Genomic DNA, 13,020 nt, shown 5'->3' with positions numbered 1-13,020 from the left:
AAAGTGTGGCAACCAGGGCTGCGGTGACTGGAACCCTCGCAGCGCCAGGCACCGGAGCGGGAGCGGGAGGACGGCCGGCACCAGCAAGTGCAGAGTCCCTGGCCTGCAGGGCACCGCCGGCTCCCCTGGCTGCCCACAGCCTGCCCATCGGGCACCTGTGCAGCGTCTCCAGCCCTGCCCTCCCTGGCCACACTGTGCAGCCCTCGGGCTCCTCTGGGCTCTGTCCTGGCTGCTCACACCAAACACAGCCCCAGCGCAACTCGGGCCCTGCACCTGCTCCTCCTCTGTCAGATGAGACCCCAGCACCAGCCCCAAAGCCAGGACTCTGCCCTCCCTCTCGGCTCATCCGCAACCCTCAGAACAGATCCCTCCCGCCTCCACTGCCCGGCAGATCCACCACCATCTCTTCACCTGGCCTCTGCCCCAACCCACAGCCGCTCGGGCCCCGCTTCCTTGCCCTCCCAGCAGCCAGAGCAGCCACCCTGCGGGCCAGCGACGGGCTCCTGGGCATTTGCCCCACAGAGACGCAGGCTCACGGCCACCCAGCACCTGGCACAGGGCAGCTCACAGCACCCCATTCAGAAAAGCACGCCCGCGGGAACCCCCCGAGAGGTCCTTGCACACCGCGAATGACTCGGCAATGAAAAGACCGACACGGAGGCACAGACCGCCGAGGAGTCTGCACAGAACCGGGATGGGTGAGCACAGCCACGCCCCGAAGACCACGCGCCTGTGAGCCACCCACAGAGCACCCCCGACGGGACAAACGCAGAACTGGGCGCAGCTCGGCCGCGCCGGGCTCGGGGAGTCGGCACGGCTAGCAGAAAGGCAATGGGAGGGGGCCTCAGGGACCGGTGCCGCATGCCCCGTTCGTGTCCGTGTCAGCATCATGGCACCCGGGTGACGCCTTCACCCCCACTGGCAGTCTCTCGTGGCTGCCGGGGCATCTACAGCGATCTCAAAAGTTGCCATCTGGGACTCCGGACGCCTGGTTTGAGTCCTGGCGACTCCACTTCCAACTCAGCCTCCTGCTGGCGTGCACCCTGGGAGGCAGCGCGTGATGGCGCCAGCGCCTGGGTCCCTGCTACCCACGTGGGAGACCTGGCCGGAGTTCCTGGCTCCTGGCTTCAGCCAGGCTCAGCCCCGGCTATTGCAGGCGTCCAGGGAGCAACCAGCAAAACGAGAGATCTCTGTCTCTCTCTCTCTGCCACTCCGCCTTTCAAATGAATAAAAACAAATAACAAAGTCTTTAAAAAACCCAAAAAGAGAATCCCAAGGCCAGGCTGCCCCCAGACCACCTGGAGCAGCACGCTGGGCAGAGCAGTCACCGGACGGTGCCCTGCACCTCCCCCATGCAGGGACCACGGGCGTCTCGCAGATTCCAACCTGGGGTCTGCGGGGGTGGGGAGCTAAGAGCCTCATTTCCACGTTCTGGGTGGGCAGGATCGGATCTGGGGACCCTAAGGTGTGGCTGGGATCGGCAGGCGGCAGCACCAGAAACTGGTCAGAAACATTGACACCTGGAAGCTGAGGGGCGGGGCCAGCTCCGTCCTGACACACCCGTCGGGGAAGCAGGGGCCCAGCGCTAGCCAGAGACTGCACAGGCCCAAGGGCTGCTCCGGCAGGGTGACTCCTGCACCAGGGAGCCCTGCCTGGCTCTGACACCTGTGACATTCTTGGGGGAGGAGAGGATTACAGCATGTGTCCAGAAGGAAAACTGGTAACAGGAAGACTGAGGCCGAGGGTGAAGACGCCTCCTACAAGGGGAGAAACAGTCTGGGGATGCCAGTCACCCTGCCTCCCCTCCCAGACTCAACTCTCCCCTCCAGGACGCAGCGTGTCCCTCCCCTCCCTGGAGCCCTCGCCCGCCTGACCGTGGAAGGCGCGGGGGCCGACCAGAGGACACCGACTCAGATCTGCGTCTCCCACCCGTCCCCGTCCAGGCTGTGTAATTCCTTTCGGTGGAAACTGTGCCTCCCGTGTCTTGGACTTTATCTGCTGTGTCTGTTTCTCCCGGTCTTCCTCGTGACTGGAAGCCACAGCAACGCTCGCCGGGCTCGTCCCAAGCGCCCCCGTGCTGTGCCTGAACTCTGGCCACTGCGAGTCGAGCCAGGGAAATCATAGCAGCATAGACGGGCGAGAGGCCCCCGCCTCCTGGCGTGTCCTTCCCGGCTCTGCAGTGGACGCCACTCATTAAGACGTGGTCCCCATATGACCCCGTGTCCCGCCTGCTTCACAGCAGGGCACCCCGGCAGCCTGCAGCTCATTCACCACCACCCGCCGTGCTCAGGGAAGACCTGGCTGTCCCTTCCAGCAACAGTAAAGCTGACCGGGGAGTGACCACACAGCCGCTTCACAGACATCGAAGCTGAGGCCGGCTGTGGACAGGAGGGTCTCGGGGAGGCACCGCCCTTTAACTACGTCCAGTGTGACATTCTCACCGTGATGGGATGTGTGAAATGACAGTAGGAAGTGGAACCGCCAAACCCCACCGCGCATGTCTGCAGGACGCATCCAACCACAGGTACCCACTGAGTGACCCCACTCACCGAGCGCCAGCCTGCTGCAGTCCCCGGGCACACAGCAAGGACCAGCAGACACGCGCACCCTCCCGTCCGAGTGGCATCCAGCCGAGCGCACAGGATGATGGAACGTTCTAGCTCTGTGCTGTCCAATGTGGCAGCCGCGAATCACCCAAGGATATCGAGCGATGGAAGGTGGGTGGTGCAGCCAACCAGCTGACTTTTTTTTTATTTGACAGACAGAGTTAGACAGCGAGGGAGAGAGACAAAGAGAAAGGTCTTCCTTCATTTGGTTCACCCCACAAATGGCCGCTACGGCCGGAGCCACACCGATCCGAAGCCAGGAGCCAGGTGCTTCTTCCTGGTCTCCCATGCGGGTGCAGGCGCCCAAGCAGCTGGCTTCTACACTGCATTGCATTTAATGAACTTTAACCTAAACAGCCAAGTGGCCACTGTGCTGGGAAAGGCTGGACCAGATGAGAAGTCCACTGATGCCAACGTAGAGACTAGAGGGATGGGCCGGGATCAAGGCGCAGCAGGTTAAGCTGTTGCCCGTGACTCCAGCATCCCGTAGGAGTGCTGTTCAAGTCCTGGCTGCTCCACTTTTGATCCAGCTCCTTGCTAATGCTCCTAGAAAAGCAGAGGAGAATGTCCCAAGTGCTTGGGCCCCTGCCACCCACAAGAGACCCTGGTGGAGCTCTCGGCTCCTGTCTGGCCTGGACCAGCCCTAGCCATTGATGCCATCTGGGGAGTGAACCAGCAGATGGAGGATACAGCGAAATCTTTCTCCCCCTCTGTCTCTAACTCCACCTTTCAAATAAATTTTAAAAAAATCTTAATAAAGAACGGAGGGGAATATCCCCATCTCTGCTCTAGACAAAACCGTTCCTCTGTCTGCCCTCGGTGGGACACAGCCGAGGCACTGCAAACCTCAGACTTCACAGCGACTTCCACAGGTCTTCTAGAACTCCTACCCCGGCCCTGGCCCCGGCCCCGGCCCCCACTCCTACCCCAGCCCCAGCCCCGGCCCCGGCCCCCACTCCTACCCCAGCCCTGGCCCGGCCCCGGCCCCCACTCCTACCCCAGCCCTGGCCCTGGCCCCCACTCCTACCCCAGTCCTGGCCCCGGCCCCGGCCCCCACTCCTACCCCAGCCCTGGCCCGGCCCCGGCCCCCACTCCTACCCTGGCCCCAGCCCGGCCCCAGCCCCCACTCCTACCCTGGCCCCGGCTCCGGCCCCGGCCCCGGCCCCCACTCCTACCCCAGCCCTGGCCCCGGCCCCCAGCCCCGGCCCCGGCCCCCACTCCTACCCCAGCCCTGGCCCCGGCCCCAGCCCCCACTCCTACCCCAGCCCCAGCCCCGGCCCCCACTCCTACCCCAGCCCTGGCCCCGGCCCCCAGCCCCGGCCCCGGCCCCCACTCCTACCCCAGCCCCAGCCCCGGCCCCCACTCCTACCCCAGCCCCAGCCCCGGCCCCAGCCCCCACTCCTACCCCGGCCCTGGCCCCGGCCCCAGCCCCCACTCCTACCCCAGCCCCGGCCCCGGCCCCCACTCCTACCCCAGCCCCAGCCCTGGCCCCGGCCCCGGCCCCCACTCCTACCCCGGCCCTGGCCCCGCCCCCGGCCCCCACTCCTACCCCGGCCCTGGCCCCGCCCCCAGCCCCCACTCCTACCCCAGCCCTGGCCCCGCCCCCAGCCCTCTGCTCTCCGCTGGGAGCTGCTCTCTCAGTGACCAGGAGACAGGGGGTGCCAGCAGGCCTTTCCTTTCCCAGGAACGACTGACGGTCTCGGGGTGGAAACAAGCACCCCAAGTGGTGGTGTTTCCTGGAGCTTGGATCCCACCCACTAACAGAGGGGGCCAGGCAGACGCCTGACGGTGAAGCACTCTGCCGAGCAGGGGTCACAGGCGAGGGCGAGAGGGAGGCACAGTCTGGCTTAAAGAGACCCGATCAGCTGCAGGCTGGCAGCATGTGAGCCAGGCGGGGCCGGGAGTGCTGTCCAAGGTGCTGAAATCCCGCCTCGCCGCTCTCCTGGGTGAAGACAGGAGACGCAGCCCTGGTGCCAAATCCAGGACCCCCACGCAGGGCTCCATCTAACGAGCCAGGAAACCAGCAGCTGAGTTAGTGGCTGGCCCAGAGAGAGGTGGACCACAGTGGGCAATTCACACAACACGCCCCTCTACGTACTCACGAAGTTAACTATCTTTATCATGTGAGGCCACAAAGACCCGGCCACATAAAACCATCAGCCCACAGTTGACAGCTGGCTACACCTAGCGTCTTAGAGGCCTGGGGGAAACAAAACCCTCATGCAAGGGGACCCTGCCCTATGCCAGGGTCCTCAGAGAAGGTGGGTGCAGAGCTCTCTCCCCTGGGGTGGGCGTGTTAACCGCTGGTTCAGGGAGGGCTGCTCGCTCCCCACCAGCTCGCCCCAGGCTCCTCCCACACGAGGGGCGAGTAGGGTGAGGGCATCCCTGCGGCACCTCTTGCTCTACTGTAACCGGTTATCTGCTCTTCCCTTCCAAGCCCCCTGCCAGCGGCTGCCGGGCTGAGCAAACGCTCTGCCTCCGGTTGCCAGGGGCGAACTTCTGCCGCGCCACGGACTGCACCCTCCTCCTAGGCGTTTCCATTTACACAGGTCCACTGCTCCCCCCAGCACCACCAGGACACGGGGCGCAGGCGCTCAGCTGGATGGTGGCACCGGACGAATGGCACGGTGTGTTTAAAACGGAAGCAGAGCCCACAACTGCTCCCCGCACCGCAGGCTGGACAGAGCTGAGGGGTGTGCGAGGCCGGTCTGGCAACTGCACGGGATGTGTCGCCGTGCGGCAGGTGTGTGTCGTGCGCATGTGTGCGCAGGCGCCTGTGCGGCTCTGCAGCCCGCCGTGGGTGTGTGCGATGTGTGTGGGCTGCGGAATCTGGGCCGGTGAGCGGGACCTGCATGTGAGGGGGCGAGGCCGGGGCGTGATGACTCAGTCTTTCGGGGTGTGGGCAGACGCGTGTTGAAGAGGGTGTCTTTGGTCCCCGGGGTTCTGTGTCCAAGCCCTCGGGGGGAAGCACTGACCGGAGATGCACAGCACAGGGGTCCGGGGGTGGGGGTGCAGCCAGAGAGGGACCCAGAGTTTGCACATCTGTGCGTGGATGTGCCTACAACTCCGCTCCCGGAGCCCAGAAGGGAGTAGGAAGTGGGAGAAGCATCTTTGACACCAGGAAGCAAAGACTGGAATTGCTCCCTGGAGCCTGAGCCGGTTCCACCCAGGCTCATCTGAAGGCAGCTTCCGCTTCCCAGGGTGCGAATGGGAGAATGAGGCCGTCAGTCCCGCGGAAGCTTAAGAATGCAGTGCCTCGGCTCACGCACACCCTGGCACCTGCCCGGCACACAGCAGCCGAAACCTCCAGGTATTCTCATCCCCATGATCACCACCGTTTCAAACGAGGCTCACTGAACGTGAGGCTAAGCATGATGGTGGACGACGGCCGGGCTAAGCATGATGGTGGACGACGGCCGGGCTCCCACGTGCTGCGTTCTCCGCCCTCACCTACGTTACCAGGACCGCCAGGCCTTTGTGAAAGTGGGGAGACAGCAGCTCAGGACGAGGTTCCGGAACGTACCCAGGGTCACGACGCGGGCTGACGCCAGGGCCACAGCTCCAAACCTGGCACCCACGCCACACCCCGAGGCCTCATCAACAGACCGGAAGGCTCGGCACACACCAGGAAGCAACTCCTCTGTGCTCCGTGCCCCGGGAGGGTGAGCCGGGGCGGGGGGAGGAGCCCAGACCCCGCTCCGATGCCAGCCGAACGCAGACTCCACTTGCCACCACGCGTTACTCACGCGCGGCTCCGCTTCCCCACGTCAGTGCTGGGAGCCGGGCTGAGGGAACTCGGGAGCCTCACCGATGCCGGCCCAGAACGCCCCTCTCCAGCTAAGGGACAGTCAGACAGGAGTCAGGAACGTGCTTCCTGGGGTGCCCCCCAGGGGACGGGGGAGACGGCCGAGCCCCTGTTCCCCCGGGCCGAATGCCACACCCTGAGGGCTCATGTTCCAAGTCACCTCCTTCCTGAGAGAAGCTGGGAACAATCCAGAAAAGCCCCGGGACATCTGGGCCTGACCGTCCCAGGTCCACGGCGCCATATCGCCCGCCAGCAGAGACCCGTGCTGGAGCCATGCAGGAGCACCTGCCTCCCTGCACCTCCAGGACAGCAGAGGCCCACGGTCCCTCGGGGAAACAGTGACAATCTGTGCACTGCCCCCTGCCCCGGGAGGGGCAGTGCTGAGCCAGGAGGCCTCAGGCAGATGGGGGACCTGGCTCACGTGTCCCCGGCTCACTCGCAAAATGGACCTGACCCGGCGGGATGTGCGGACGACAGTGCCCTGCGAAGAGGAACGTTCCTGGGGCTGGCTGGGGGAGGGGGAAGCAGCCCGAGGGAGTCCATCCATGGAAAGGAACAATGCCCAAGTCCCCACGTCAGGCCCTGGGCTCACGGCTGGCCCCAGAACCAGAGACTCGCTCGCCCTGGCGGACGGCCACACCCCTTCTCCACCATCCGCTTTGCTCCCGGCCGTTCTCCCAGGGCATGGGGGCACCTGGTCACAGTAAGTGCTCAAGCAATATTTTGTGAATGAAGGAAAGAAGTCCTCAGGTCACTAGGAACTCACTCTCACTCTCAAGTGCACACAGACACTGGAGGGGGCTGGGCCTGAGACCCTCCCCTCCCCAGGCCCCCTGTGGGTTCCTAGGCCACGAAGCGGGTGCGCAGGTGCCCGGGCAGGCTCAGTGGGGAGCCCCATGCAGGAGGGCTCTGCAGAGCAGCGAGGCCACAGCCCAGGGGCGCCAACTGGCCCAGCTGGGAGCGCCAGGCTGCTTGCTCGCCCGCCTCGGCCACCCACAGCTGCTGCCTGGGCCTCGCTGTGCCTGCATGTGCGAGCACACGCACACACACACACACACACACACGCACATACACGCGCGCGCGCACGCACAGGCCCACGCCTGCATCCCAGGCAGGGCCTTCTGCTGCGCCTGGCCCTGCACCCCGGGGTGAGGGAAGCTCCGAGAGACAACGGCAGCAGAGAAGAGGCCGCCTGGGACCGGGGCTGGGCACGGCTCTGACAGGCAGGAGCATTATATAATTAACTGCCCCAGACTCCGCCTCCGCTCTGGGCAATAACAAACCTGCCTTCAGTTGCATAAGCCAAAATAATAATTAGTGTGTGGCCCTCCGTCACTCGGCGTGGCCGGGCAGCAGGTGCTCGGTGCTCCCCACCCCAGGCTCCGAGGCAGCCAACAGGCAGGGCGGCCGCATGCACGCCCAGGATCTCGCGGCTTGGCGGTGGCAGCACAGGCCATGGCCGCGCTCACTGCCTTCCCGGGCACCCGTGCCTGAGAAAGAGCCGGAGGGAGGCAGCGCTCCGGAATGGGGGAGGGACATCTGGGAGGCGGGATGGTGTGGGGTCTGGCTTCCAGGAACAGACTGCTCCCCGGAGGCAGACGCGGGGCTGGCAGGAGCGCAGGCTGGGGTGTCCAGACACCAGGGCAGCTGCAGAGCCGCCAGAGGCTCCCGGCCTGGAAACCCTCTCCCGCAGGCGGCTCCCTGGCTTCCGGCACCAGGCTCTGCCCGGAATGTGGAGGCATCTCCCAGCTGAGGCACAGCGCGCGGTCCCCTCAACAGGGAACATGATTCAGCCGCTGAAAGGCGAGATCCCTGGGCTCGGCTACACAGATGGGCCTCCCCTCCCCCGGCAGCTCCGGTCCAACCACCTGGAAGTTTACTGCCTTGCTGTTTGGGCTGGGATTGGCACCCCCCGCCGCTCCCTTCTCATTGGCTTGGGTTGATTCAGGGCTGAGGGCGGCCCCGGGGCGGCAGGAAAACAAGCAGCAGCCTGGGGCCTGACCCCCCCACACACACCAAGGGGCAACGTCAGCAGGGGAGGGGGCCCTCGCGCAGCCCCCCGCCCCCGGCCCAGCCTTCGGTGGAGCCCAGGGGCGGCCAGGCCCCAGCGGGCCTTCCGCAGGGCTCCGGCCTGCTGCTGGATGATGCACCCTAGCCACGGCTCAGCTCCCAGCCCCAGGCCAGCTTCCGTGCACCCAGCACCTGGCCGTTGGCCCGGGGGCACTGCCCCCCACCCGGCGTAGGGGCAACCTGTAGCCAAGGGCCGCCAAGCCCTCGGGAACCCCGAGGGTGGGTGTATGCGCAGGGTGCAGCTCAACTTCCACGGAGACCAGCAGAAGGGCCAAGCCCCGCACACCGCGCCCTCCCCCAGCCCCCGCAGCACCCACCTCCATCCGAGTAGGTCTCCGTCCCGTAGCCATCCTGCAGCCCGTTGCTCCAGGTCCCTTCGTACTTGGCTCCGTTGCCCGTGCACTCCCGCACCCCGTAGCGCCCCTTAAACCCGTGCGTCCACTCGCCCTTGTACACCCACTTCCCCTTGCTCTCCACGCCGACGCCGTGGCGCTTGCCCTGCGCCCAGGTGCCCTGGTACGTGTTGCCGCTGGGCCAGGTGTAGACGCCAAGCACCTCGAAGCCGTGGCTCCACGAGCCGGTGTATTCGCCTTGGCCCTTCGGGCCGGTGCAGACGCCATGGCCGTGCGCCTTGCCGTCCTCCCAGCCTCCGCAGTAGGACCCTCCATCGTCAAAATTAAACCTACCCCCACTGGACATGCATGAAACTCGGTCCGCGGAGCCGCACGCGGTGAAAAAGCCCGAGGCGAGCCCCAGCCCGGAGTCTCGGCCGCCGCTTTGTGCTGCGACCCGGCGTGGGGGAGGCGCGGCGAGCGGACGCGCGGCGGCCGCGGCGCGGGCTCCGGCGGGCTCTAAGTCACCGGGGGCGACGCTCCCCGAGCTGCGCCGCGGAGCCCGGCCGGCGTCTCGCGCTCCCGCTGGAGCCGGGACCGGAGGCGGGGGAGGGGCGGCGGGCGGCGCAGGGAGGGGGCAGGAGCGCCGCGGCCGTGCCCGCGGCTCTGCTCAGCGCCAGGGCCCCGCGCCCGCGGGCCGCGGGGAGGGCGCGGGCTCAGGCCCGGGCCGCGGCCCCCCACCTGCGGCTGCCGCGCTGCGGGCGCCGGGGGGCGGCGGCGGGGCCCGCGCGCGGCGGCGGCGGCGGCGGCGGCACGGGCGGCGGCACGGACGGTGGCGCGGGCGGCTGCACCATGTCGGGGGCCGCGGCCGGGCGCGGGGCGCGGCGGCAGCAGCAATGCGGCGGGCCCGGGCGGCGGCGGCGGCGGCGGCGGCGACGACGGCGGCGGCGGCGGCGGCGGCGGCGTGCGCTCGGGGCCCGGCTCGCGCGCTCCGGCCGGCTCGCGCGCGCCCGGCCCGCCCGCGCGCCCCCGGCCCGGCCCCCGGCCCCCCGCGCGCGCACGGCCCGGAGAGGGGCGCTGCCCGGCCGGGCCTAGGGCGCGGCGCGCCGGCGGGGGCCGCGGGGCGCCCCGCCCTCCGCAGCCCCCACCCTCCGGCTTGTTCTCTGAGTCCCCAGGGGCGCCGTGGGCCTGGAATCAGGGGTCCAGCCGGGGCGCCCCAGCCTTGCTTTCCCGGGACTTAGATTTAAAGGGACAGGAACTGCGTAACCCAGGGCGCTCTGTGCGCCCTACGGGGAGCCGGGAGGTGGAGTCGGGCTGCCTGGGGAGCCCCTGCCCCGGGCCTCCCCCGCGCATCGCCGCTCCTCGGGGCTCCCGTCCGCGCCGCCTGCCCCTGACCGGACTCGCTGCAGAGGCTAGTTGCAGACACAAGTGGTTTTTCGCCGAGACAAACGACCCAAGCCTCTTCCTCCCGGGCAGCTGCGGCCCCAGTGTGGTGGCAGAGGGGCGCTCGCCTCGGAAAAATGTGTATTTGGCGAATCCCGCCCTCTCCCCCGTAAATTAAGCGCAAGCGGGGCTACCCCGAAGTCACCCGAATTCCGTGCGCCCTGCGCCCTGGCCAACAGGTACCCCGCCCCGGCTCCGAGGCGGTCGCGCTCTGAGGGGGGCCGCGTCTGTGCACACGCTCCCCTCCCCCTCAAGATGGTGTCTGAGTGTTGGATCCGGGCGTCCTGGGACCGATTTAAAATGCATTTCCTGCACCGTAAGTGCGCAGGCAAAAGCCCGTGTGCCTGGCTCTCCCGGAATGTGTGCGGCAAAGGGCCGCAGCCGGGCGCAACGGGCTGCGGATGGGTGGCCGCTGCGGGGTCCCGCCTGGCGGGAGGGTAGACGCCGCGAGCCAGGCCAGCAAGCCCAGAGGGAGGCCGGAAGAGCCGCAGTGTGCAGCCTCCAGGTGGCCAGGGGCCCTGCCCCCGGGGATCCCTGCGGCTCCAGGCGGCTCAGGGTCTGGCGCAGGAACCCGGGTCCCTCTTGCCTTGGACGCCAACGCGCCCCGCCCCCGCGCCCGGAGCACCTCCAGCCAGACCCCAGACCGCCTAGTGCGGTTACGATGACCGCGCCCCTGCGCGCCCCTGCCAGCCAGGCCACTCCTCCACCTGCCCTGGGGCTGGCAACTTGGACTGGGCTGGAGTTGCCACATCGCTCCCTAGGACACCTGGAGCGAGTCACCTGTCGCGCTGCGGCGGGCCTGGGTCTGTGGTCCTCCACTTCCGGGGCCGCACGTGGTATTTCCGAACATGTTTTGGGTTACTCTGTGCAAGTGGGTACAGAATAGCGTCTGGGGGCTGTTTGGCATACATGGAAACGGCCTGAGTGCAGACATCCCCCCAGGTCCAGGCCGGTCCAGTCGGGTCTCAGGCCCGGCTCCAGCGAGCCCGGGATAATTCGATAGCAGTTCCCATGCGGCTGCGTGAGGAGGCAGGGGCCGGGCACCCGGCGCCCGGCAGGCACTGGGGAGTGGAAGGGGCTGCTTCTGCTTTGGGTTCTGAGATGAGGAACTCCTGCGTGGAGACAGCCAGCCTCGGCGGCCCCCAGCGCCGTGCAGTGGGCGTGGCCACCTCCTCGTGCAGCCTGCAATTTCTTTCTGCCATTTTCCTTCCAAGCCTTTTGCTGATTCAGCAGCCCTTCCGCACACGAGCCGCGGATGGCTGGAAACGTGATGGGCTCCCAGCAGTGGCCGGTCAGGTCCTCGTCCTCCGGCCAGGGCAAGCCGCTCGCCCTTTGATGCGACGCCCCCTGCCCTGCCTCCCGCGGCCACAGTGACTCCCTGCGCCCTCGCAAAGGCAGACATCAGCGGCGTTTGGGAATCATTCTACCGTGAAGTAGGGCTGGTAGCATCGATTTACAAACAAAAACCAGGGGCAGTCAGGGGTGCAGGAGAACTCACTGTAGCCCAAGAGCCGCCTCCGAGGCCTGGGAGCCGGCGCTGGGCGGCCTGGGTCCTCCCCCGGTGATGTGGCTTTGTAGCCTCTCCTCTACCCGCTGCAGAGCCCCTGCCGAGGGCCCGGGCTGGGCAGGACTGGAGCCCAGGTCCATGGGCCCCTGCTGGCCTCGGGCGTTGGCTGTTGGCATTGCTTGGCCTCTTTTCCATGACTGGGAAGTTTTCCGGATTCGGCTCTGGGGAGGGCTCCTGACTTCACCATATCATGGAAGCCCCTTTCCCTCTCCTTGAGAGAAGCCCACTGCAGGGGCCGGCGCCGTGGCGCAGCAGGTAAAGCTGTCGCCTGCAGTGCCAGCATCCCATATGGGCGCCTGTTTGAGTTCTGGCTGCTCCACTTCTGATCCAGCTCTCGGCTAAGGCCCAAGTCCTTGGACCCCTGCACCCACGTGGGAGACCTGGCTCCTGGCTTCAGACCAGCCCAGCTCCAGCCATTGCAGCCATCTGGGGAGTGAATCAGCAGACGGAAGACCTCTCCCTCTCTCCCTGTAACTCAGCCTTACCTTACAAATAAATAAATCTTAAAAAGCAGAAAAGCCAGCCGCAGTTCACGGCAATCGGCGCTCACCCTCTCGCCCGTGCCTCTTCACCACAACTCTGCGCGCTTTCTCGGCAACACTTGCCGTCACGGGTGCCATCACCGTCGAGAGGGAGGCCCTGTGGGCCCGGCCCTGGGTCTGGGCTGGCTTTCCGCATAGCAGAAGTGACGAGTGTGACGCCCAGCTGAGCTCACAGGCAGCAGCGGACTTGGGATGCCGCAGCTCGGGCAGAGTCGCCGTGCCGTGTAGAAGCCCCTTCCTACGGACAGGAATGGGCCTGCAGCCCACAGCCCCAGCTGGACTCCGAGGCAGTGGCCGGCTCCCTCTGAGATCCTCCAGCCCCTGAAGTGACGGCACGTGGAGCCCACACGAGCCTTCCCCTCACGTCTGGCCATACTTTCAACCTCTGAACAAGGAAGTCCAGGCTCGAGGTTCCGGGGAGGGCTCTCCGCTGTTGCAGATGGCCGCCGCCTTGCGGTGTCGGGCCCACACCTCCCTCTTTCCCTGAGCCCTGCGGCCAGCGCCCCCCCCCCCCAGCTCCTGTTCTCCACGGACCTCGCTGCTGCAGTCTGCGCTTTCCGTGCTGAAAGTCACTGCCCTGGACTCCCGGGGGAGAGGTGGGGCTTGTGTCAGAGGACCCAGTGAGCTGGGCGGCGGTGGGAGCCTGCCCTGCGGA

General features: G+C 67.0%; 1 protein-coding gene across 1 annotated transcript in view; it reads right to left on the bottom strand.

Annotated features, from left to right (window-relative positions):
- JPH3 (junctophilin 3) overlaps window positions 1-9,546 on the bottom strand; it is a 58,724-nt gene extending 49,178 nt beyond the window's left edge. The window contains exon 1 of the mRNA XM_070061888.1: window positions 8,799-9,546. Coding sequence (XP_069917989.1) covers window positions 8,799-9,180 — 382 coding nt within the window. The 5' untranslated portion in view covers window positions 9,181-9,546. The remainder of the gene's footprint in view (window positions 1-8,798) is intronic.
- Between the last annotated feature and the right edge of the window lie 3,474 nt (window positions 9,547-13,020).

Source organism: Oryctolagus cuniculus, chromosome 18 (assembly GCF_964237555.1).
Source record: "Oryctolagus cuniculus chromosome 18, mOryCun1.1, whole genome shotgun sequence".
Classification (NCBI taxonomy): domain Eukaryota; kingdom Metazoa; phylum Chordata; class Mammalia; order Lagomorpha; family Leporidae; genus Oryctolagus; species Oryctolagus cuniculus.
The sequence above is the reverse complement of the archived record's forward strand: the minus strand, read 5'-3'. Positions and strand labels throughout refer to the sequence as shown.